Here is a 27,120-nt window from a genome sequence, read left to right on the forward strand (position 1 = left end):
CATACTTTTTACAGACGACTTGAATGCAGCGCACTAGTTTTGTTTCTGTTTTTTTTTCGATTGTTTTTCTCTTCTTGTTTATAAAAATACCTAACAATAAGCGAATTCAGTATTCGGAGCCTATACTTAGGTGTGGTAAGTCCGCGGGATTTTTTGCTTTAGTTTCCCTTTCAAATTTAATTTCGATAACAGAAAAAAAAGTTCCTTTTTGTATTGAAGCGTATGATTCGCGCTCGAAAGGATCAGAGTGGAAGGAACCGGAAATGGCTAACGATACTTAAATGTAAGGCTGGCTATCGAGTTGTGCTGCTTGCTTGCTAAAAGGGTCTCTTAACCGATGGGAATACTTAGGTATCTTCCTTTAGCCGTTTTGCTCTGTTTTATAGACTTTTCATCAATCTATTGGGCGCAGTGTGTAAAATCATTAATGAGTAGTGCAATTATATAGTGGGTCCAGCGAGTAATTTTATCTCCAAGCCTAAGGGTCTAGCTGACTGTTTCTCTGCTCTAACTTTTAAGCGCTAAAATAGGTGTGTGTGGGTGTGTGTGTGTTTGCGTGTTTCTCATATGCATCCATGCGCATATGGGTTCATCTAGGATGGCTCAGCCAATCGACTATTTGCTCTGTATTTGATTTTAAAAGAAATGTTTACCTTGTGTGACGATACTATGTCGGTTTTATTGCCGTCTTTTCCCGTCCTCATTGGGATGCCACCTGAAATCGATACTGACGTTCCATGTTCTCGATTTCGGCCCAAATACTGCGAACCTCTTTGAAAAGCTGTGAATGATAGAACAAGTTAAACGATGGGGACTTGTTGATTCAGAGAAAGTAGAATTACCATTGTTAACCAATGCTCATCGGCCAGTAGTTCGTTTAAAATTATGGTAGCCGCTTTGGATGAATCGTTTGAAATCTGCTGGTTGACGCGTTTGGCGCACTCGACAAACATCATGTACTTCTGGTGGCAAATTTTGTGCAACAGCTCGAATCGTGACGAACAGATGCGACACAGCAGGAAGTTCTTCTCGTACTGGATCCGAGCGTCCTGGATCTGACAGGGGGCCAGTGTAGCCGTGTTGTACGTCTGACCTTGCAGTACAATGCGGACCGAAATTCCTGGCTGATGGCACGCGACACAAACCGGATGGTTCATGTTGGTATGACCCAACTCGGTCATAATGTCGTACGCGGGGAACGTCGCGATCGAGGTGATCATATTGCGTGACCACGGCGTAATCTGGATCAGTCGTCGCTTTCGATCGTCGGTGAGATTGTCGATCGTTTGCACTCGCGATAGGAAGTAGTCGTCTGGTGAAGAGAAACAAACATTACTATCGACGGTAAAATAACGCAATGTGCTTTGTTAAATTCTGCCTATAAGGGTCTCTCCCGTATCCTGTTCTGTAGACTGAGACCGTTTAGTTTTCGTGAGGATCGCTCTACGACGGATCAGATGTTTATCATGCGTTAGTTACTAGACAAGTTACTGAAGTACAACTTGCAGACTTATCGTCAGTTTGTAGATTTTAAGACGGGGTACGATTCAGTCAAACGAAATGTATTGTGGCAGATAATGCTAGTCGCATGAACTACGAGCTGAAGTATAAAAATATGCTGAAATATTGAAGGTAGTACAAGTTGGCAGACTGCGGAGGGCTGGACATGTTGGCAGAATGCCCGGCGAAGCAGCAGATTGGGGAACGGTAGCCTAGCCTGACAGTACCATGGTGGACCAAAATTGGCTGATATTCACGACAGATACGTATTTCGCCTACGACTTGCAAGCTTTATCAATGTCTCTTTTTTAACTAATATTTCGGACCATAATTTGCTCGGGGCAGGGGCAGGAGTAAAACAACGCAAAAAACAACCAATAGCCTACCTTGTTCCTGGAAAATTTCCTTCAAGAAGTTCGAATCCAAGGCCTGCGAGATTAGCGTTTGAATGTACACTTCGAACACGTCCTGGTACTTCTTGGTTTCGTCCATAGACATCTCCAGAAACTGTTCGGTATCGTCGATCGACATCTCGTTGCGCATAAACTCGACCACTGACTCCATGTGATTGTGTACCCGGAAGCGAACCGGTATCTTTACGTACAGTTTCTTGCTGTCCGCGTTCCAGGCGGCATACTGATGCAAGCATAAACGACACAAAAACACAGAGAAAATAAGTTAGTTCAAATCAAAAGTATCCTACAAACGAAGTCCTACCGTAGACACGTTTCGATGAAGTGTTTTCCCATTCTGATCGAACGGTTCGTACTTTTGCAGCAATGTTTTACCATCCACCCGCCAGATCGACGGGTAATCTTGCACCAGCTCGGAACGGATTACGACAAAGTCGCCCGTCTTTACGTTTTGTCGGAAGAAAACAAAAAAGTTATAATTTACGTAATCAATAAATTTGAATACCACATTAAAATACCTGAAAATCGTCGCTATTGGTTACAGCTTGCTGTGGTTGCTGTGATTGCTGCGGCTGCTGTTGTTGCTGTTGCTGTTGTTGTTGCTGCTGCTGCTGCTGTTGCTGTTGTTGATTAACCATGGCCGCCGCATTGTACTGTTGCTGAATCTGCTGCTGGTGCTGTTGTTGTAGGTACTGATTTTGAATCAGTTGATTGTTGGGAATAGCTGTCGCTGGTTGATACATTTGCTGTTGTTGCTGCTGTTGTAACAGTTGCTGCTGCTGCTGCTGAAGTTGCTGTTGCAGCATCGGTTGTTGTTGTTGTATTGCTTGCTGCTGTTGTTGATGTTGTTGCTGTTGCTGCTGTTGAGTTTGATTTACCATAGTTTGAGAGTTACCGCCTCGGGCCAACGCGTTGTTGTCATCTTCACTTCCGTATTCATAATCTGCAATTCCGGCACCGGCAGCAGCCACTAGAAATGTGTGCGTGTAACGAAGGAATATCAATTAGCTTCCGTTTCCCGGTACCGATCGTCGTAAATAGTTTATTCAACAATAATATAACAGTTTTGCATAATTTAAATACAGAATTAGCATTTACCATTGGTTTGACGTTTTGGGGAAGTTTCAGGACGACAACAATATTGCATGTTCAGGTTAGTAGTCCGAGAATGTGTTTTGTGGCGATATTTGTCAGGGTATTATTTTAGAGATGACATGGCACGATGGGATGAGAAATAGATGATAAGAATTGTTTAAAATGTGATACAGAGATTCGATTCTTAAAATAGGAAAATAAGATAAAGTATGATGACAAAAACGACGCATGAAGCATAAAGGTGGGATACAACAAAAAAACACTAATCTGGCACAAAAAAGGGACTGAAGAAAAATCTATTTGAGTGAGCTTAGATAGAGGTTGCAGGACGAAGTGTACGCACCTGACAGAATATTCGAACGCGGTCGTTGCTTGCCACGTGGACTTCCAACGACACTTTTCGGTGCTTTAGCTTTCTTGCGTCCCATCATATCTTCTTCTTCTTCGTCATCCTCCTGTAACAGAGGGAAGGTTGTGGGGGGGCAGCGTGTAGGATTTTAAAGGACAAGTAAAAAACAAACCGCTTAGTAAGTGGGAAAAAGCTAACACATATCATGATCAGTGGCAGTATTGACATACTTTCTCTTGAGGCGTCCAGGCTGGATCGGAGTCGGAGTCGGACGCGAAATCCGCCTGTTCCTCTAGTCCACCGGTGCCCTGGCCGCGCTCAATCATTTGCTGTATGTTGGAGGCTTTGGCCTTTGCCTTCCGATTCGAAGGTTGACGACGCTGGGGAACGGTTAGGGGATCGGCTGCTGACATGTGTGGTAGTTTAACTGTTGATTGGAGGAGCCGTTGTTATATTCGGAAGGAACAAGGAACAATGATATGATAACGATAGAGAATGGAAAAAGCAGAGTTCATGTTTAGTATGTTCGGAACACGATTCAGATTGTTATTTGTCTTTTTTTCCTCTCACCGACCAATTAGCACTGTGCGGTGTTATTCACATGTTGGGGCGCAAATTAATAAATAACTGAAATTATTATTTTCATCAGAGCATTTCTAATTAATATTCTTTGACTTTTCCATTACCGAAAAATTTACGTTTCTATAACTGTTATGTAGATTGTGGTTGCTTTGAACAAACTGAATCACACTGAAATAAAAGAGAATCCCTTAATCCCACATCCCTACAAGAGATGACGGTTTTACTGACAACATATTTTCGTTAAAGCTTATGAACTAAAAGAGAGACTGTAAGTCAATTGATCGCAGCACTAGCACCGCAATTGTCCTGTTTCCTAACAATTGGCTGCGAAGTCTATCGAAAATAAAAGCAGAAGTTCAGTCCCTACTGTATTGAGCAAGAATTTACCGCGCAACTCGTGGAGTTGTGTTCAGAAAAACAAAACTCAAATTTTCCAGCAATACCAGACGTGGCATAAGATCCTGTAGTGCACTGATTTTCGAAGTTCCCAGATTCTGCCAAACTGACAGTCACAGGGCCGAGCACAGTAGTTTCCTTAAGTATCCCGGGGAATTCCAGTCAGATCCGTGGTAAGAGTGAATTCACGAAATTCGTTTACAGATAACAGTAGAAATAATTTACTTCCACTAGAGACGGTTGAGTTCTAAATAAGTACCGCACGCTTATATCAGGGTTTTTGTAATTTTTTGTAAAATGGACGAGCGTTTGGTGGGAAGCATGGTAGATTGGATGAAACTGGAATGGTTAGACTCGTGGGACAAACTTAGATATGAGACTATCTATCACTCGGGTACCAACCGAGAGAGCGTCGGTTGGAGTCCCACTTACCATTGAATTACCCGATATGTTTTGGACCTCATATCGAAATTTCCTAGTTTCATCCAGCCTATAATTCTTCCCACTAAACGCTTCTTCACTTTAAAAAAAGTTTACGTTGGACCGCAACAGAGTTAGAGACAAGTAAAACATAAAAAAATATAGAAATTACTTGTTACCAGTCCTCTGTGGTTTAAAAGTTACGCTATATCGGCAAATAGGCCCCGTACTATAAATAAATTTACAATCCGGTAATCCGGTTTGAATCCAATTATAATTGGCTCCCATTACAGCTTGTTTCAATCCACGAATCTTACAGTTTGGTAAAAAGAAACGAGCTACGAATCCAGTAAGTCCAGCATCAATGACCCTTCCCTTATCTAATTTTCCCTAATCTAATTTGTGAGACTCTGCGACTCAAACCTATACGATGACGTTTTTTTTTGGAGACTTATGGAGTTCACGCGATTGTACTCTACGCGTAACTTTGGGACTTACGCGAATTTCGGAACATACGCGGTTTCGATTTACGTGGAACTTATACATCTTTCGTATGGAAGCGACTGAATGCATGCGGTTTGCGTCGCCGAACACTTTTAAACACTAAATAATTCCCGATTGGCACCTATCTCAACTATAAAAGCAACCAGCGTATCACTTACTTGGAACTTTTATTAATAATGTTAGAACAATATCGTATCCATAATATTCAATAGGTTATCCATATTTGAGAATTCGGGTATGAAATGGGGAGTTGCCTGAAAGGAGCACCAAATATAGCTCCGGCTCCCTCAAACCTCAAACCCTTACACAGCGCCTCCTCGCAAATTAAAGTCAAATGATGACGATCGATCGCAATACTTGAACATTCTTCATATGCTCACTTGATCAGCTAAGCTAGAAGGAGGTTCGAACCTGAGCGCCTGTTCCACAGGTGAGGGACAGCTTAAACCTAACATGGCAGACCCATCAGCGGAATACCGAAACTTTCATTTATTTCGAACAACGAAAATGGAACTACAGAACGAATCAATCGGTATAGGACATGATAAATAATAAGAAAACGATCAATGTATAACGAATGTCCGAACTCATTATGAACCGGCACGATCTGCTTTGCTTGCTCAAGAGCTACATCGACTTGGAGTGAAGATCGCTGCTTTTCAGGAAGTTCGCTATTAACACACTTATCATTAAACAGTTCTGCTGACTGTTATATAACTGAGTTAAGTCATTAATAAGTTTGTATAAAATAGTATCGTATATAAAAGTCCGTAAGCGTGTTACTTGGGTTCAGTGGCCAAATTCTGGAGAAAGTGAGCTTAGTGCAGTAGACCCTATTGCAGACACGACTTTCAAGTATCATATTTACTACAGTCCACAGTAGCCGAAAAGTGGAACTTTGCAGAAGACAGCAAATCTCTGGGACTTTTACTTTCTAAGTTATCATATATTCAAGCTTTAAGTTTCTGTAGCTCCATGAGCCTATAGGGTAAAATGGGGCAAGTATATTTATGAAATTAGTGCTTTATCTTAAGGTTTAAGTCAAGTACTATAAACTTGTACGGGTTCTGCTTGTCCCCAACCACCCAAATGAGAGTACGGCAAGCATACGTTTTATGTGTTTCGCGTTCGCTGTAGGCTCGATACACGTCCATTCTTTTGTGTTAGTAGATAGACACGTGGTTTCTTCGGCAAAGTTATAGAAAATATAAAGGCAAACAACTTTGCTAAAGAAATGAAATGGTTGCATTTTACAAGAATATATGGTTCTAGACGATTATTGAAGGACTCAAAATACACGTTTTTGCAGAAGATTGCAAATCCCTAGGACCTAGATAACCCGCAAGCTGCCGAGAACTACACACGAGTACTAAATGAGGCACTGCCTTCTTCCGAGGAGTTAGGTTCTTCAAACCTCGAAGACAATTGGAGCAGAATACGCTCGGCCATCGGAAAGGCACTAGGTATTGAGACTGCTGGGAAAAATTATCTAAGTATTGCCACTAAAACGAACCTGGCCAAAAACCGACGAGCTAGGAACCAGTTGACCACGATCCTGAGGAGGAAAAAGCGCTAAAAAGGGGACAGAGATCGTGAAGAATTAGAGCAACTATTTCGAGCTAATGACACGTGCAAGTTTTATGAGTAGGTGAACCAAACTCGAGAGGGCTACACACCGAAACCTGACATGTGTAGGGACGAGGGAGGGAACCTAATTAAAAAACGAGCGCGAGGTGGTCGACAGATGGAAGCAGTTCTTCGATGAACACCTCAATGGTGAAGTCGCAGAAGGAGGCGGAACAGAAATTAACCTAGGAGCGCCCATGGAAAATAGTAATGTCCTAGCACTGTCCTAGTCCTAGTCCTGATCTCCAAGAAGTCAAACCGGAAATCGGGCGCTTCTGAAGACCAATAAAGCCGCTGGGAAGGACCGCCTACCAGCAGAGCTTTATAAACATGGCAAAGAAACGCTAGCAAAGGTTCTACACTGGGTTATTTCAAGGATTTGGGAGGAGGAAAAGCTACCGCAGGACTGGATGGAAGACAAAAAGGGTGATCGACTAGACTCCTGCAAGTATGGCGGTATTACGCTGGTAAACGCCGTTTACAAGGTACTCTCCCAGATCCTGTTATGCCGGTTGTCACCGATAGCACAAGGTTTCATAGGGAATTATTAGGTTGCTTTCATGGGGGTTCGCGCAACTACGGACCAAATTTTCACTGACGCGACTGATCAGAGCTACATTGAATCGAGTGATGTGTTTCGTACGCATCTCTGGGACACTCTCGAGTCCCTCCGAGACGCGGCGAGGGTTGAGACAAGGTGACGGTTTATCCTGCATGCTGTTCAACATAGCTCTTGAGGGGGTGATCCGACGAGCGGGCATCGAAACGAGAGGCACGATTTTTACCAAGGGTAGCCAACTTCTAGGCTTTGCAGGTGACTTCGATATCATAGCCAGGAACTTTGCAACGGCGGAGGCAATCTACCCCAGACTGAAAGCGGAGTCTAGGAGAATTGGGCTAAAAATAAATGCGTCGAAGACCAAATACATGAAAGGAAGAGGCTCAAAGAAAACAAGCGCGCGTCTCCCACGGACGGTTATCATTGACGGCGATGAACTAGAAGTGGTAGAGGAGTTCGTGTATTTGGGATCGCTGGTGACCGCGGACAAAAACACTGGTAAGGAGATCCAGTGGCGCATCCGAGCGGGAAATCTGGCCTACTTTGCCCTTCGTAAAACGCTACGATCAGGAAACGTCACCATAATTTGCCTATGCGGAAGTGAGAGAGCGAGACGTGTGTGCAACAGCTTTCAGAGTACCATCGGGAAACTGATGCATCAGACACGCACCAATTCCAGACTGCGATGCGTCGGCACCAACGATGATGAGTAGAGCAGGATCATAATGCGTAAGCAATAAATCTGAACTGAAGAACCTCTTTGAACCGCTGGAGTGATTGTTGGCACTCACTATTCCAATTAAATTTGGTACTTTCATGAGCAGCGCGTCAAGTGGCCGTCGCAACTGATGCATCGCCTGGACAAATTTTGCATAAAAATTTACCGCACCAAGAAATGAACCTAGACTTGTAATCTATTGCGGCGGCGGCATTTTGATGATAGATTCAATCTTTACCGGATCAGGACGGAGTCCTTTGGCATCTACAATATGTCCAAGGTATTTGATCTGCAGCTGAAGAAGTTTGCACTTTTCTTCCCTCAAAATGAAACCGTATGACTGGAGACGTTGAAACAGAGCGCGAAGAGATTCGTCATGCTCCTTTTCAGTTCTGCTATACACCAAAATGTCGTCCAAGAACGAGTCAACTCCTTTAAGTCCAGCAACCATGCTGTTCATCAATTGCTGGAAAGCTACGGAGGCAGATTTTACGCCCGTCGCAAGTTGATTGACCCGGAGGAGTCCTCGATGCGTGTTAATCGTTAGTAGCTGCTTCGAGTTGTCATCAATTTCAACCTGAAGATAAGTATCGCTCAAGTCGATGATGCCAAAATACCGGCATCCGTTAAGCTTACTGAATATATCATCTGGTGCTGGTAACGGATAGTGATTGGATTCCAAAACAGCATTAAGTCCAGTTGAGTAATCCGCACAAATGCGCACTTTTCCTCCTGGCTTTTTTACTGCTACGATTGGTGCAGCCCATTGCGAAAAATCCACTGGCGTAATGATACCCAATTCTTGCAAACGATCCTATTCAGCATCAATCTCCTCTATAGATGTGAATGGAACTGGACGCTGTGGTTTGAAGACAGGTTTGGCATTTGGCTTGAGATATAGGTGAACCTTCATCTTCTTACAGTGTCCAAAGCTAGGCTCAAACACATCTGGGAACTTGGCTTTGTACTGTTCTATGTAGGTAATTAGCTTGATCAGCACCAGCATAAACTTGGTTACAAATTGCAGATAGTGCGGTATCCCATAGTCCGAACAACTCGATCCAATCCAGTCCGAAAAAATGTATGCAACTGATCGTCACATATAAAACTGCAGTTTTGGTTGGTGATATCTCCAAGAGTAACTGTGCATCGGAGTTCACCAAGTAGACGAAACGGCTTACCTGACGCTGTCCTAGCAGTTTGAGTAGCAGGAGTCAGTAAAGGTGAACCAATTTTCTTCCACTGCTTCTGTGAGATGATTGAATTATCGGAAGCAGTGTCCAACTGTAGCGTGATTGAAGATCCACCGATGTCGATTGTCAGAAACTTCCGTCTCGAAGGATAGCTAACTTGGTTTATAGAGTAAATACCATTTACTTTATTCTTCCCCTTTGACGCCGCTTTCGTCGTATAACAGCCACAATTGTGCCCAGTTTACTTACAGTTCCGACAAACATGCTTCGTGTATGTGCAGTCTCGGACGTAATGCAACCCGCCACATTGCTAACAGAGTGTTTTAGGATCTTCAGTCTTCGACTTCTTGCTTTTAGAAGTAGAAGAGCTTTTAGAAGTAGAAGTCTCGTTCGAATATCGACATCCTTCGGAGAGCGTAACCCGCAAATAAAAATTAGGCTTTTAAACTGATCAGCCGTGATCTTGTTCAGCTCAAAATCTTTACAGTATTTGTTAGTTATACCTGCGTCCGTCCCAAAATCGTCAGCGTCTTTTTTGCTCAGTTGAAAACACAGGTACCGTTTGCTAAACAGTGAGACACAAACACTGAACAGCTCTTTCAATTATTCTTCATCGTTTCTTCGAATGAAAATTCACGGGGGTGCTTTGGAAGCACGAAGCTGACATACTTGTCATGTCACACTAAGGCTTCTCAGTAGCAATCGAACTTTTCCTGCATCGTCCATCTTCGCCCCGTCCTTGAGGAAGAGATCTTCGTACTTCCGGTACCACCGGTCGAAAACGAGACCGTTTTCTGGATCATAGACAAATTCCCGGATGTTGGATGCCAGAGATTCGATGATGAATTCCGGACTGCTCGATGACCGCGCTGAAGCGTTTTAATGAACGCCGAAACGTTCCATAATCTGCATCATCCGAGCGTTTTGCTCCGCTATCTCCTTATTCTGTCGCAAAATTTGCTGATACAGGTCTTGAAAATCGCCATTTCCTCCAGATCTTGCCATTTTGAATGAGTGGCTCTTCCTTCAAAGCGATGAATTCGAGTTTAAATCCTCGTCGCCAATATGTTATACTTCAATCTTGTAGAACTATTTATCATCAACTAACTTGAACAAAGGCTATAACATGAATGATCAAAACTCTATTCTTCATTTGGGTACCCGGACTACTGCAATCTTGTGTAACGAAGTTTTGCAAATTAAACAACACCTTTCTAACAACTTGGGTGGTTACAAGGTAACACTAAGTGAACCAGATGTTTCGAAATTTGCTCTATTTTATAGTTTATATATCCAAGGCTTGGATTTGCAATTTGTATACCGTTGCATTTCTGCAGAGTTTCATATCAAGCATCATTACAGGATTGCATCATGTGCCTCGTAGCTATAGATCGTTATACGGAGCCATTTCTGACGAGAATTATTGCACCTAATTCAATTCCTAATCAAATCTAGACCATTTACGGGCTTGGTAAGGTTTTGACACACGTTGGACAATTGAATATAAATACATTTTCTCTATTTCCGGTATTCCTTTGAAAGGCTTGCTAGCCTCAACGTATGTTTAGTTTTAAAATGATCCAAGCCAATAACAAAAAGGAAACCCGGCAAGCTGAATTTAAAAATTTATGATTTTTGCATTATCTTTAAAGACACGAGTAAAGCAAAATTTAAAACGAAGTTGTAAAAAAACTAAATAAACAAAGCATTACATACAAACATGACAACAGTGATAATTGCCGCAAAGGTATGCAGTAAAATTTAATAAACCTGCAAACAGAACTGTCGCATGCTATATACTATAAAATATTTTTAGTAGAACTCCCAAATTTATGGGCAAATGAGAAACATGTTCATTCAGATCTACTACAATAATTGCGGCATTTTGTAATTTCGATAAAGTCAGTCGTATATACGATTTTGCTGACGTTTAGATACGTACATAGTATACTATTTTGGCAAACTTTGAATTTTGGTGGACAACCGGACTACGAAATGTCAGTTTTTGATCGAATAGAGAAGGTATTTTATGAATAAGCCAACCGAATCAAACACTCGGGTGACTTGATTGAATCTGTGGTTTCGTATCGTACGATAGCGTGTAAATACAACAAAAACATTCGCCCTTATTCTGTATTCCGACGGCACTTAATGTCGGGATCGAAAATGTTACGATCGAGTTGTTTAACCATTGAATTTAGCTGACCGAACAAAAATACTAGCTTCTGTCGATCGAAATACCGATCGGTAGGAATACAGAATAAGGGTAATTAGATCGTTCTGTTTTGAAAAAAAATTAATAAACATGAGCTAAAATCCATATGTAACAAAATGGTTTAACATAACAACGAAAATAAAAAAAAAACAATTGAATCAATCAATCAACAAAAACGACAACAGCAACAGCTTTTCCACAAATGGATACACACACACACATTTTTTTAAGACACAAGGGCACTGTCATCATGTCGTCATAATCATCGTCTACAGCACAGCACAGCAGCACCGTTGATGATGTCCTTCCTCTCCGGTCCGGTTTGATCCTTTGACTGGCTGGTAGCTTGACATCGACGCAGGTACAGGTGCAGAACGAAAAAGATGCAGCAGACAGAGGCTTTTCAGTTTGTTTGATCGGTCAGGGACAGGGAAAAGGGAGACGGTTGGGTAATTTGAAAAGAGCTGTGCAACAAATTCGAACATTGAATGAAATTGAATCACAAATATGCGGTGGGGGTCGCTGCATCACCCCCCGCGTTTCAAGGAGTTTTTTCAATTTTTTTTTTTGTTCCCCAGTTGGGTTTTGATTAGTTTAACAATGTGTACATATTTTTTGGCGTGGATTTACAATTAATTACTCGTGTTGTTTTGTTTTCAATTTCATTGACAATGTTTGATTTTTGTTCTTTTCAATTCATGTTAAGTGCCATGGCTTGGGTGCTACCTCTGTGCTACTCTTGTACGTTCCTTATAAACTAAAAGAAAGTAAATAACAAACCTGAAAAGGAATATCAAAGATAAGTTTTAAGCGAAAACAAACATCCATCGTTTCAGTAATAAAGTATTTTATATTCTGCATTTTTTTTTCTTTCCACATTATTCCCCACTTAACTTGGACTGTTCAAAACGAAAATGCTACTTTTTTATGTTTTGGGTTTTGTAGTTCTGCTCCTAACACGCAAATCTGCTGTCTCTGGGCGAGTAGAATCAACAATTTAAAGCTGAGTGCTGCGGAGCAGTTCGACACTGCGCACCTTTACGGACTGATACATTTTGTTTGCAATTTAAAAAAAAAGAGACTTTGTCGTAGTTGCACTATGAAATGGCTATTTGTGGTCACTTCCCGGCACACGGCCACTATAAATTAAACTTATTGTATTGGGTTCGCTGCTGCATCTGCTTCTTACTTGTTTGTCTCCTGTCTATTTACGTTATTAGTATGTCCAGTTACTGATTTTATTTTATTTAACAAATTTACCGCTTCGTAAACTTCTTTTTAGTATTCCCTTTGCATGCTTTGTTGTTGAGTGTTTTTTTTTTTACAATGTAAGTTACGCCCTACGAACGTTTGCTTATTTCCATCAACTGAACAACAGAAAGGAAACTTTAAATTAATCATAAAATTAACGCTTCTCTACTGCTATTAACATTACCTCTTTCTACTTGTATGAGAGTAATATATTTGCATATATTTTAATATGGTACAAACCTGTACAAACTATTTACAAAAAATTTCCAATGCCTGCTATAGACGATCGCTAGTTTTCCGATTGGACAACAGTAACAACAGTAGCATTAGCAACAGCAGTTACCACTGCTCTTCTTCATTTTTGTGCCTTTTGTGTTGTGATCTACTATGTACAAGATGTATTTGCCAGTTATGTTATGTATTTTTTTTTAGTTTTGTTCTGAGTTCAGTATTTTCAAGATTTTGATTTCGAATCTAAGTGCGCAAACCTAGAGTTTCAAATATCACAGAGACCACCCGCTAAAAATCACGAGTATTATATGCTTTCTTGTTTTGTTTTTTTTTTTTCAGTTGTGTTGTTGTTTTTCGTATCACGTTTGCTCTGTTGAAGAAGCGTAAAACGCACGAAACTTCACCTAGTAAGAGAGATTCCCGATGGGTAAATACGTGAAGAAAAATCCCCATATTTGAGATTGATCATAGCAACCGGTGTTAACTGGGACTGGGAAACTGTCGATGATCGGTGGAAGGTCTTTTGAAAGGTTTCGGTAGTGACACTGGAACGTGAAGAATCAATGGGAGTCTATTTTTGCAACTGGACTCTATAAATAATTATTCACATAAATAAATGCTGGATACTTCATTACTGGAGACTATTTTGATTGATTTGCTTTTAACCGATCGACAATTCCCCCCATAAGATTCAAGTCAACGTTTTATGGAATTCGATAGGCGATAAAAGTCCGATCGTTTAATCTCAGTTGCTGGTGAGGAATATATTGAAAGAGTCACAAGACTTCAAAGTGTGTTCGAAGTTTGTCCGTCATTTTTCTGTTAGTATCCTAACCGCCCTCGCCTTCTAATTAGGGAAAATAGAATTCTGTCTTTCCTGTTCTGTTCATCGGCAAATACTCCACCGTTCTTTCCTCGCTAGTGTTTGTTTCTACAATTAGATAAAAATATGTTTTACATGCGTACGTACATTGGTTCAAATACAATCGAAATAAGAGCGTTTCAAGTATGCGATCTGGTAGCACCCCGGCCAGCATCTTTCGGTTCTGTTCTGCTTTTTGTTTTGTTCTTATCGTATAGTTTAGACAATTCGTCATCTTCTTCGTCCTTTTGAAGGATACTACTATCAGCACAAGTAAACAACAAAATAAAAGGAAAAATCGAACGAATAAATCTGTTGCACTTTGTACACACTGGTATTCACTCGAGTTCGGTGGTGGAAAACGGATGCAGTGAGACGGGACTGAGAGAAGACAACTGAATTGAAATGGCACAATTTATCCGTCGACTCGAGCGATTTAGAATGCGCTAGAGACACTGCCGGTGAAGGGAAAGGAAGATCATCCTCATCATCATCATCATCATCATCACCGTCGAGATGGTGGTGGCGGTGGTGGTGGGAAGTTGCGAAAGGGAGACAGTTACCACCTTTGCCTCTGTCGGAGGTGTAGATCAAACAAACTGAAAGCCCCTTCCTCGGCCGACTGCTGGGCGGCTGCGGCATGGTGATAGTAGGTCTGCTGCATCATTTGCTGCTGCAGCTGCTGATGATGCGGGTGGGAGGGATGTGTCACGGGGAGACTACTGGGATTGAGGGCCGCTACGGCGGCCGCCGAAGTCAGCAGATGTTGAGCCGTTGGGGTCATGATCATATTTTGCTGCTGTTGTTGTTGTGGTTGCGATTGTTGCTGCTGCTGCTGGTGCTGTTGTTGAGACGTTAGCTGCGACGGATGCTGCTGCTGCTGTTGCTGTTGCGCGGTGGAAGAAGAAGACGATCCTGTAGACGACGACGATGACGACTGATTGTGGCTTGTGGGTGAACGAGAAGCGCCCGGATAAAGTGCTTTCGTCGTTTTCGAATGTTGCTGTTGTTGTTGCTGTAAATGCTGTTGCAACTGTTGCTGGTGGTGTGGCAAAAGCTGTGGCTGCTGTTGTTGTTGTTGTTGCTGGTGTTGTACAGTTTGCAACTTCTTTTGGTTGCGTTCGACTTGCAGTTGCAGTTCAGCCGCTGCGGCTGCAGCTGCTGCTGCTGCGGCCGCGACGGCCACTGCCGTGCTGTTATTACGTATGGAATTGAAGCCGCTAGCTTCGCTAGCGCTACTATCGTATGTTAAGTTATTACCTTCAGAGTCGTATTTGCGTTTCCGGTTATCCTTCGTGACGGGGTAGGCGGAGTATCGTGGATCCGGTTGCTGCTGGAGCGGATGCAACTGTTGCGACTGCTGTTGCAGGTGGTCCGACTGCTTCTGCTGCAGATGTGGAATAGGGAAATTAGACATGTATTGGTCAGCTTGAAAGATACCGTTACTAACGTCTTGCCCGGCAGCAGCTGGGGTTGTCTGGGCTTGGGCGGCCTGTTGTTGTGCTTGCTGCTGTGCTTGGGTTTGCTGCTGAGTTTGGGATTGATTCGCAGCCGCCGCAGCTACTTTGTTAGCAGCATTTCCAGCGTTTTTATTGGCCGCATTTCCGGCGTTCGAAGCCGGCCGGGTCCAGGTTGTTTTCCGATTGGTTCTGGTCGCCGGTGGCGGCGAGGTGTCCCGTTCGCCTTGCAAGAACTTTAGGTAGCTGCCCATAAAACCCTTGCTATCTTTCGGCGGAACATTGAACTTTTTGGCTGGTGCTGCCGCAAGGCCATTGTTTCCAGCTGTTCCTGCATCGTTGGAAGGACCGTGTCCTTGCTGTTGCGGTTGTTGTTGTTGTTGTTGCTGCGTTGCTTGCTGGGGTTGCTGTGGATGTTGCTGCTGTTGGTGTGGTTGCCTCGTGTTTTCTGCAAGAAATCCAAGTTCTTCCTCTATATTGGGAACTACAACCTTGTTGCTGCTCGCAGCATTCGCGGAAGGTTGTTCGTCTTCGCTGGCGCGTCCGTCAGCATTGGTTGTAGCCACCGGTTGGGCATTGTCGGACGCACTGAGTAGAGTGGTGTACGTCGGGACTTCGAGATTAGTTCCAGCGGCGGCTGCTGCCAGAGTGCTACTTATAATCTCGTTGGGTATTAGCGGGATGGGACCATGGAACGCGGGGTAATAGATCGGATGGGGAGGAGGAATAAAAGAGGTTGAGTGAGACTGGGGCATTAAGTTACTGTTGGTAAACATTTTCGCCGCTCCTGCTCCCGGAGGAGCCGATAGATTCCATCGATCAAAGTCTAACGTGTTGCCATTTTGGGATTGATCTTTACTGTTGCTGTTGCTCGCATTCGTTATCGTCATGGTGGAGCTGCCACCGAAATCTCCGTTTGCCACACTTGCCGCCGGCACGATTCGCGTTGGAGCTTCGGACTTTTTCCGCCTCGATTTCGATTCAGTCTTTTCGGGTGTTGCTTGGGGAGGAGGTTGCGGTCGCTCCGATTGTGACGAAATAATACTCGGCTGTTGTAGGTTACGTACTATTGTCATCGGATCACTGCGCTCTGGTTGCGCTGACCGTTCGTTTGTACTACTGCGGTGGTCCCAGTGACTAAGCGTGGGTACTTGAAGGGGAGCCGTCAGCGCTGAACCTGGCACTGTTTGGGGTTGTTGCTGAGTTCGCGTTATGACCGACGGGTACGCAACCTGTTGTGTTGGTTGTGATTGTGTCTGCTGTTGTTGTTGTTGAGACGGCTGAGACTGCCGAGAAATATTACTCGACGGCGAGCGGATTGCCGACGTTTGAAGAGAAGACGGTTGCTGGGGCTGATGTTGTGGAGACGACAGTGTATTGCCCATCGGACTGTTGTACATCGAGTAGGCCGGACTAATTGGGGACACTTGAGAGTGAGAATGGGCCGGCGATAGAGGACGCCTTTGGATTGCCCCCGAAGAACTACTGTAATCGGATGCTGCCGGTGAAGAGGGCGTCATCTGGTGCCGGGAGAGTGACGCAATGGGACCATTCGAATACTGCTGCTGGGACTGCTGGGCCTGCGGAGGCTCACGCTTTGCGCGGCCATAATCGACGGACTCAGTGCTGCTACCAGATACATTCAATTGATTATAATTACTTCTATAGCTACTAGAGGCACTGTTTTGTTGATATTGCTGCTGCTGATTACTACTACTGTTACTGTTACTCCTAGAAATACTAGAACTACTACTACTACTACCGTTATTGACACGATTAATAGGACTATTTAGTTTAGACGCTGTCGTCGTTGACGCCGCGATCGACGAGGTGGACGAGGAAGCAGACGAATTGCTTGCTCGTCCATTGTTATCGGTGATAGAGTAGCTAATCGGCGATGACTGCGGTTGATGGCTAATCACTATGTGCTGGCCATCGGATTTGATGGTAGCCGAAGATCCGCCGCCACCTTTCGAGTGGGACGAACCTTTATGTACAAGCTTGTTACTGTTATGCACCGGAGACTGTGGCGATACCGTTGGCGGAGGTACGATAAAACTGTTCATCTGTACTAAATGATGATGCTGGTGATGAAGTTGCTGCTGCTGCTGCTGTTGTTGTTGTTGTTGTTGCTGCTGCTGCTGGAGTTGTTGCTGTTGCACTTGCTGCAGTTGCGCATTAACGGGTTGAGTATGAAGACCTGGTGATAACAATCGGGTTTTAGGATCAATCAAACTGCCAGCTGTTGCGACAGGATGAGCGTTGTGGTTACGAGACGCATAGACAATCGAAGAATTAACGAGTGGTGTTTGGGATGGTATGATACGAGACTGGTACTTGTAGTCTTTCGCACTAGCCGTCACGAAAGATGAAGGAGATGACTGGGATGAGGGTGAGGAAATGATAGTCGGAGTAGAAACTGGGGTAATAACAATGCACGAAGATGAGGACGACTGCTGAAGCGAAGACGAACGACCACCGGAATCGGAAGAGGGCGGCAATGACTTACTAGCACCACCGTAGTCCAACTGCTGTTTACTGGCTTGCTGCTGTTGATTGGAATAGTTGGAAAGAGATTCATTTACTCCACCGTACTGTTGCGTATTGCTGCTAGTGTTCGACGATGCGAAGTAATTCGTAGTAGTTTTAGAGGAACCTGCACTGCTGCTTCCGCTGTTAACTGCAGGCGATGCTGACCTGGCCGAAGCCTTACTGGCTAGCTGCGAGTTCAACTGTTGGTTTAAACTGAAATGTGCGTTGAAATTTTCGTACGTAGTGGTGGTCTTCGACGATGCCGATGTCACTGGGTTGGACTGAACGACATTCTCGTGGGGCATGATGCCAAATGGGCTGGGAAGTTGATTATTTCCCTGCCAGGATCCACTAGTGGATGTGGATCCGGCGCTACCGGCACTGGTGTTAGTTGTTTGCTGTTGTTGCTGCTGCTGCTGTTCGAAAAAGTTTGCTGCTTGTGCAGCAACAGCCAACGTTTGATGAGTCGTATAGTTGTCACGCAGTACTTCAGAGTCACTGGCCTGCTTCACTGCTGCCTGAGCCTGCGCTTGGGCCAGAACCCGATGTTGATTGATAGTCGAGCTGTAGTGGGCCGGTTTCGGATTAGCAGCCGGGTGAAACAAAGGTGTGAAAACAGCATCATAACTGACGCCCGGGGGTGACAGAAAACCGGGAGGATTGAACGGACCCGATGTGGTTCCGAGCGACGTTGTGTGAGCTGCTTGCAGCAGCAACTGCGACGTTGTTGATGGCACACCAACGGTTGTGTTATGAGCAGCAAGGCCGATTCCACCGGCTGCGGCTGCCGTCGCTAGATGGTGGTGGAATTCATTGCTAGCTGTGCCGGGCTGCCGGTTATACGAGTACGACCACGGTCCTACCGGATCCATCTTAGTTAAAAAAGGTATCAAATTGAAACGAACTCACGATCTGCGGGTTGATCTTTTTGCTTAGGTTATGCGCTGCCTACGGCGGTGATTCATTCGTCCTAATCGTGTTTGGGATCTTACGCCACAAGAGGATGCATTGAATGTGATCTGTAATGTAGAGGACATACATGAAATTAGTACACTTTATCCGTAAAATTGTTAAGCAATTCAAATCAAATAGAATGTAATCAGACGTTTCTAAAATTTGAAGGTAGCCGCTAGAATAACGATCGATGATAAATACCAACCAGTAACAAAATACCCGTAATTCGAACACGGTTTTGTGTTACATTCGCATACCCTATCAATTATCATAAATTCCAGCCCTTTTCAGACTATAAGATGCACTTAAATTTTTATGTAAGATCCGAATTTCTAAATTTATTCTCCAAAATTAAATATATTGGTATTTTTTTCGAAACCGATGTTTTCGCGTTACCGTTATTGAGCCGTCGCACTTACTTTCACAAATTGCTGTCAGTTCCTTATAATGTCTCGTTTATGAGTCAGGGTTGCAAAATGTACATGTGTAGATTATGTTAGGTAATGGCGGCTAGTTTATTCCCTAATTGCCAATTTGGCACGAGTTATTGTCATTAACATTGTCATGTGTATATGAACAAATAAACACAACCTAAAACATCATATTAATAATTAGAGCTTTCAGTTAACGCTGTTAACACAAACTCGGAATTATAGATGAATTCCTTTTATGTAAAATTTAGAAGGTTAAATATTGTATGATGATAAATATTACAAAATAATGATATACGTATGTACCAACCCTGACACAACCGCAAAATGCTGTGAAATGCTTGGTGAAATGTTTCTTTTGTGTTACTTCTTTATCGACCTATTTGGCGCGCAAATTTTGGCCTTCCAAATTTTTAAACCTATCAATTATGGATTTGAACGATTTGAAAGTAAAATTTCCTATCTTTAATATTTATTAAATTTTTATAAAGTGATATGCAGTGAACCAGACAGTTTAGTGCTAAAATAACATGCCTAACTATGTAAATGTGTTAACCGGTACAACTGTAAGAGGGAATTAAGCTTTCTGTATCTGAAATGTATGCGTGATATTTTTTATATTTTGAAATATTAATTCAAATATTTTTGCAGCTAATTTGGCGCAAATGCGACAAAGAATAGGAACGTAAAATGAGGTAAATATTTATGCGTATAAAAATGAATTTCTGTCTGTGGGACGGTATGGGGTATGACTCTTACAGACTCGGAAACTACTGAAAGGATTGGCATGAAAATTTATATGCAGGGGTTTTTGGGGCCGGGTAAGGTTCATATGATGGCTTGAGAGCCCTCCAATCAAGCAAACGCAACCAGACTTGGCATGGGAGGGTTTTTGGAGGCAGATTTTTTTCCTATGGTAGTTTGAGACCCCTCCCCCCTCTGGAAGGGGGGCTTTCATACAAACAAGTTTTTGCGTAACTCAAAAACTAATCGAACTCAAGAAATATTAGACTCTTCCGTTAAACATTTGTCAAAAAAATACCACCAAAAACTACCTTTAGTAACACATAAATCAGCGGATTACACCCGCAAAATGGTACTTTCCGGTAAAAGGTTTTCTGTGAAATGGTACTTTCCGCAAAATGGTATTACGCGAAGCTATATTCCGCGTTATGGTCAACCGAGAATTGGTTTTTCGCGAAACGGTATTCGGCGGAATGTTATACATTCAAGGCAAATATTTTTAGGCTATCAGCTTTATTTTATCTAGCGTAGCAGTGGGGGCAGTTGTTTTCTACTATTTTACTGCGAGAAAAATTAAGAATTTGTATATTCAACTACCCATGGGGGCTCCGTAGCCGCAAGGTGCTTTGACAAGCGAGTGGTCATGGGTTCGAATCTATGTGGGTAGAATCAAACCATTCCTTGTCAAGTGACAATGTAGGGTAAAGCGGAATAGGAATTTCTTAAAGAGCACAGGGGATCGAAACATTCTGGCAGATTTTCACCCACACGTACATACGGGCATTTCTATGAGAGTGCAAGAGATCGTTTAATGCCGTCAACGCGAATATGGGATAGTACTGGCACTGGCAGCGAGTAATAAGTGTGCAAAGTAGATCAAGCTTTGAAGGAAGGGTAAACCCCAAGGGTAAACACAAGCACGCATAAAATTTAATAAGCATATCGCTCATTAAATAGCGATTATAACAAAAAGAAATGCAGTGCAGGTCATACAGCAAATACACCCGGGCGATATCACAACAGATCAACGACTATACTGGTCGCAGTGATGAGTCCACACATGGAAAAACCCCATGGTTTCACAGTTGACGCAACTGTCAGAATGAATCCTCAAAGGTTGAACTCCTCAGTAGCTTGCAAAACTCCAGATCGTGTCAAAGGTCGTTTGAAATTTACAATTTTGGTACAGCACAGTTTAATTAGCGGCATTACGAAGTTTGCCGGGTCAGCAAGAAATAATATAAAAATAACGTTAATGATGCTACCCGTCTCCTAAAAACCCTTTTAATGCAGGTGAGGTACCGCCGAACAAAACCCTCAAAATCGGACGGTAGCAACTCATCGTCGTATTGCTTTTCTCCGTTCTCGTGTCGCGGTCGGACTAATCTAATTTCTCGAATAGCCTTACGGCTTCGGGTTTGGCAAGGAGTGAACATGTGCGAATCTATCATCTTTGTCCACTAAATCCTCTCCCTACATCCTACCTCCATATAGTGCCTGCTGGGATAAGCCCCGTCAGTGGGATTTAGGAACCTTAGGCTAAAAACCTACTGTACTTGAAAATTCTACGTTACAGAGAATGAAAGAAGTAATTGATTTGGATTATCTGCAACGACGTTTAGCATGAAAACGCGAACACGAATCAGAACATGTAATATACTGACTCAACTTGCAAGGGAAACTAGCCGCCTGAAGCTTGATATCCTGGGGCTGAGCGAAGTACTGGCGAACACAAGACATCATCCGGGCAAGTCTTGCTCTACTTTGGCATACGAGGTGAAAATGCTACTCGAGAAAGAGGAGTTTGATTCCTACTGAGCTCAGGGGCACATGCGACCCGGATGAAGTGCGAACCGATAAACGAAAGAATAATCGCTGCCAGATTCAAAACACGGGTTAGAAACCTTACAGCAATCCAGTGTTATGCGCCACCAAATGCTGACCTGCAGGAGAAAAAGAGGTTCCATAGCCAACTGAACAGCGTAGTTGTGAAAATTCTGAAAGGGGACATCGAAATCTACTTAGGCGACTTCAACGTTAAGATTGACTCAAACAACGCGGACCTTCAACGCGTCATGCAATGCCATGGACTGGGAGAGATGAGCGAAAACGAGGAGCTGTTTACAGAATTTTGTAGTAATAACAACATGGTCATTGGTGGATCACTCTTTCCCCATGGACCAGCACTTAAAGTCACATGGGCTTCCCGTGACGGCCGAACAGAAAACCAAATCGACTACGTCTGCATCAGCCGAAAGAGCCTCCGTTATGTACGCAACAGACGCAGCGCTGATATTGCATCCGACCATGAAAAGTACCTTTGTCGAACAAATTGAATCCAGAGCCTTGAAGTTGCCACCTGGTGGAACCGGCGTCAAAAAGCAATGGACCGTCATCAAGAACGCCTTCATCACGGCCAGTGACGAAAACCTCGGCAAAACGCGCAGCAGACGGAGGGAATGGATGGAACGCAGAGGAAGATCGACGAGCGGAGAGATTCGTCAACGATACCGCGAACTGGAGAAGACTCTTCAACGAGATTGTAGGCGGGACGAGAGAACCCGGACTAACTCCCTAGCCGAAAAAAGGAGAAAACGCCACCGCCAGTTTGTTGCATTAATCGCGTCAACTCTGAAGCGCCATCACTGGATGAAATTGAAGCAGCAATCAAAAGTATGAAATCCAATAGAGCATCCAATGATGCATCAGTTTTTCAGCAATATGTGGGAAACTGCAACTTTTCCGGTGGACTGGATGCAGGGCATATGCGCCAAAGCCTCTAAAAAAAGAGAACTAATTGAGTGCGGTAAATGGCGTGGTATAACGTTGCTCTGTATTACTTTAAAAGTACTCTGTAAGGTAATCTGCAGCCAGATTTAGTAGAAGATCGACGCTACTCCGGCGGCAACAAGCTGAATCCCGTGCTGGCCGATCATGTGTAAGCCATATCACAACGTTCTGCATTACACTGAGAAAACATTTCGTGTAGTTTCTATATGTACCACACAATTTGTTTTGCACAACAGCGTCCGACCTTCTAAGGTTTACTGCTGGTGTGAGACAGTGCTGCGTTTTATCACCGATGCTGTTTCTGATCGTTACGGATGAGATACTAGTTGGGGCGATTGAGAGTAGACCAAATCGAAGATTGCCCTGGAATCCTCTAACGATGGATCAGCTCCCAGGCAACAATGTGAGTTTTATTGTGCTCTTATGGTGGTCTTCAAGATCATTTGTGGTCTTAAATATTATCATAAGAGTGTAATAACACCCAAATAGTTACTTGGGCTAAGTGACCTGGACCTAGCCGACGACGTTTTACTCGCACAACGCCGAAACGATATGCAGAGCAAGTTAGATGACCTCTCCGAGAGCTTCTAGGTAGCCAGTCTCACAGTCAATGTAAAAAAACTAAGGCTATGCTAGTGAACACTGACAATCCCTCCAATTTCACGGGAAAACAAGTTGAGTAGGTAGACGCCTTTCAATACCTTGGTATTCAGACAACGCTCGATGGTGGTACCAAGACTGATAAAGCTACACGGATCAGGAAGGTAAGGGGTGCCTTTGCGGGTCTGCGAAACAGACCAAGAGGCAGACCAAGAGGGTCGTGTCGACGCAGTTTAGCCAACGACATCCGGGCTGTAGACGAGAACCTGTCCTGGCGATAGGTAAAAGCCACGGCGGGCAACCTTCTGAAAATCGTTCTTCGGTACAAACGCTGAAAATCGTTTCTCAGTAAGAGCTAACTTTTTATAAAATTGTAACTTTTGGTTATTATTATTTTTCTAATTCTAGTTAGTACCATCACAGCTAGAATAAAAATCTCCTGGGAATAATTTTAATTATTTCCTATCATAGAAATATTTCAAATTATTTTCTTGTCAACCATATCAATTTTGGTTATATTTTAAAACACGTGCACTCCCCTACTTTCAGGCCAAACCAAGTGATTATAAACAAAATGTTCCTTCTATAATAATTTGCACTTTGTTCTTACCCGCAATAGTTCGAGTTTTGCAAAAGCAATTGGATTTTTGGTATATTTACTGTTCACCTCACGAGACTGTGATTGAATTTTCATGTAAAAAGTTACATGAAATTTAGAACAGTTTCCCACTTGTATGATGTAACATGTAACTTTTGAAAACCATAGTGCAATTTTGCTTCTTTTCTATTCTCTTCTTTCTGCAACAACATGCAACGGAAATTCTTGCAATGTTTTATTATCAAAACAGCTATTAAGAGCACATAAAATTGAATCGAGTACGCAGAACGACACATTGAAAACGCTTGGGCGACAGCCCGTGTCGGCCCATTCATAATTCAAACAAGTGTTTGAAATCGTCCCTCTCTTTCAATTGTCGATTTATCTTCAGCAAATCCTCTTTTTACCTCTGATTTTTTCCCAGAAGCCAACTTTGTTGTGGTCTCTGTGCCAAATGGATTTGAATTAATATTAAACACAGTGGTACGTGTACATTGAGTAAATTTGCTGTTGTAAGTATCGATTTTAACAGTTAATGTATCATGATACACTTACAGACACAGAGATGCAGAATAACCCACTGTTACTGGAAATGTCGTTGGAGAAAACAAAAATAACGCTAGACAAGACAGTAAAAGCGAAAACCGACAAGCAATGTATCCCGAATTCAGCAATTTACTTCACGTTAAACAACGTTCACTGTAAAATAACGCTGTAAAGTGAGGTGTCGGCGAGTTTTCACAGAAAAATGTCTGCCAGCAGGCACAAACAGCGACAGTTCCATATCCATGAAGTACGAATGTTGCGAAAAGTGGCACTGCTACAGAGCCTCATCTCAATACACACTTGTTATCTGGTTTTACGGTAACTTTCTTCAGTTTTCCTGCCGCTATTGATCTGAATGCAACTCATTCTCAGTCTCGGCTAAACAATGCCCTACGCAGGCACATACCAACACTCATCCATTATGCCCCTTTGGACATACGACCACCACACGAAATCGTTCATATATGTCCGCATACAATTTCGCACTCGCATAAACCAACTCCACATAAGAGCATACATTTTTTTTTGTCATCCTTTATACTTTTCCACAAAGCGTCCCCATCCCCAATAATAATGCCTGTTTTTTCTTGCTGTTGTTTTTGTTATTTCTCTTTTTCCCGCACTGCTGATGTTTCTCTCCTCTTCACACAGCTCGCGTGCTCACCAATCGAAGCGCAAAAAGCGAGCCGCGAGATGGGATCGCTCTGATGTCACGCAAGATACTTCTCACTCATACTCATGCTCACACTTACATTACACAACTACCAACAGCATGTACAGCCCATTCAGTCGAGTAACCTAACCACTTGAAACTAGAACTGCCTTCGATTCCATATTGGAAAGAACGAGAGAAAATAGGAATATTTTGTGTTTGTATATGCTGATTCCCAACGTAGTTTGGCAGCTCAAACGCGAGAATATTGCTATGTGTAATTTGATTAATTGCCTCACGTTTGAAAATAATCACCTTTTGTGAGTACCGCCTGATGCGAGACACAATGGGCTCGGTCGATTCGGTCGGAAGGGCACCTTCCGGTCTAGAGGGCAGGTCTGCTGACCAGACGTCCGGAGCTTCGAAGTGCGGCTGACTCACACGGTCGCCTCCGATTTCGCTATCCTGTCCTCAATAGTCTTTTTGCTTCTCTTTTTACGTTTGAATTGATTGAGCACACCGTAGAATATCTTGCAATATACACAATACACTCACGACGGAGCGGGGCGCGAATGAAGAAAAGATGAGAAAAAAAACCCTCTGCGTCGTCGACTGGATCCGCGACACGGGCCACTTCTGGTGGTTTTTTACATTCAAGATTTCACCCCAAATACTGCACTTTCGTGTGAAATAACATGCACCGCACGTTTATCGCACTTTCCCGCATCGATTTACGATTATTTAATCCAGTTTTGGCGTATATTCACTTGGCTGCGAGCGCAGCAAAATTTACTTCAAATTCACTTTTGCCTTCAAAATGTCCGCCGCGATTTTTCCATTTCTCTCTTACGTCTCTTTCTCGCCAGTCACAGCAGCACACACACCGAGCGCTGGGCTGGCTTGAAAACGAAACGCGGCGGGCTGGCTTTCTCGCCCCACTTGGCAGGTCCCGTTTCGCCCGCTAACAGTGCCATCTAGCGGTGGACGCCAGCCGTTCGCCCAGAATGCATCGGCAGACTACACTGTGCCCAAAATTGAAGCCGTTTTCGATTTAAACTTCAGTGTATAACTATAGCGATGAAATTAGATAAATTTAATTGAACAGTAAATGAAGAATCTTGCACATCAATTTACGTGTTTCTGGGGTTCTCAAAACAAGTTTTAAAGTATCAATAACCGATATGTATATTTTTGTAACGACCGTTAATATGCCTAACATCATCTAGGAATGAAAGCATTTTCTCTACAGGTACAAGGGTGGAACCAGTCTGTTCCTGATGATATTTTAACTGTTTCTGATGTGTAGACACGTTGGAAAATATTAAATATGAAGGTTCTTCAATTTGCAGTCTTGACTTTTTGGGAACAGACTGGTCCAAACGCTACACGGCTTTAGGCAAAGCTGCGACAAACAATGATTTTGCATGATATAACGTTTTAACGAGAAGAAATGTGTTTTACCTTGGTTTTACTATATTTTCAGTCAGGGTATGTACAATCGTAAATTAAATTTCGTGAATCTAAATCTTTCGAATGATTATGTAAATGACTCAGGAGTCTGGTTGTCATCTATATATCCTTCAATTTTTGAAAATAATATGGCTACCTACCGCCGTCTCTTCGGTGTCGATGAATTATATAACTTTTTCCAAATTTCACTGAATTTTTAACTCACAATTTACGCACCAGTAAAACGCGAGCAAGCTGTTTGAATTATAAAATTGGCTGACTTTACCGCCTGATTGAGAACGTCACTATAAGAGTGTTGATAGAAGTTTCACCGATTTTCGGCAAAACATGTTGTATTTTTTGCCGATAAAACATTCTTTTTATAGCGGACATCGTAAACCAAATAAAACAAGTATAGTCGTTACATCTTATTGAATCCATTACCGAGAGTAC

General features: G+C 43.0%; 1 protein-coding gene across 5 annotated transcripts; it reads right to left on the minus strand.

Annotated features, from left to right (window-relative positions):
* On the minus strand, nucleotides 1-26,010 carry LOC128733778 (probable serine/threonine-protein kinase yakA). Of its 5 annotated transcripts, none has more exons than XM_053827566.1 (10): nucleotides 25,534-26,010; nucleotides 17,881-18,922; nucleotides 15,175-17,571; nucleotides 3,588-3,784; nucleotides 3,352-3,463; nucleotides 2,432-2,883; nucleotides 2,218-2,355; nucleotides 1,887-2,136; nucleotides 843-1,312; nucleotides 1-781 (listed from the first exon to the last, which is right to left on the minus strand). In XM_053827566.1, exons 2-10 carry the CDS (start codon nucleotides 18,773-18,775, stop codon nucleotides 701-703), a joined length of 4,992 nt encoding a protein of 1,663 aa, XP_053683541.1. In that variant the 5' UTR covers nucleotides 18,776-18,922; nucleotides 25,534-26,010; the 3' UTR covers nucleotides 1-700. The 5 variants fall into 5 exon arrangements, with proteins under 5 accessions (XP_053683541.1, XP_053683540.1, XP_053683539.1 ...); XM_053827565.1 differs by having other exon boundaries at nucleotides 15,175-15,301; nucleotides 15,365-18,922; XM_053827564.1 differs by having other exon boundaries at nucleotides 2,432-2,856; nucleotides 15,175-18,922.
* Nucleotides 26,011-27,120: the final 1,110 nt, after the last annotated feature.

The sequence above is a fragment of the Sabethes cyaneus genome, chromosome 2 (assembly GCF_943734655.1).
Source record: "Sabethes cyaneus chromosome 2, idSabCyanKW18_F2, whole genome shotgun sequence".
Classification (NCBI taxonomy): domain Eukaryota; kingdom Metazoa; phylum Arthropoda; class Insecta; order Diptera; family Culicidae; genus Sabethes; species Sabethes cyaneus.

Coding starts and splice junctions, on each gene's coding strand:
- LOC128733778 (XM_053827562.1), bottom strand. CDS start 18,775: ATGGATCCGGTAGGACCGTGGTCGTACTCGTATAACCGGCAGCCCGGC. Junction 2,356..2,431: donor CCAATAGCGACGATTTTCAG/GTATTTTAATGT, acceptor CAAAACGTAAAG/ACGGGCGACTTTGTCGTAAT. Junction 1,313..1,886: donor GGAAATTTTCCAGGAACAAG/GTAGGCTATTGG, acceptor TCTCTTCACCAG/ACGACTACTTCCTATCGCGA.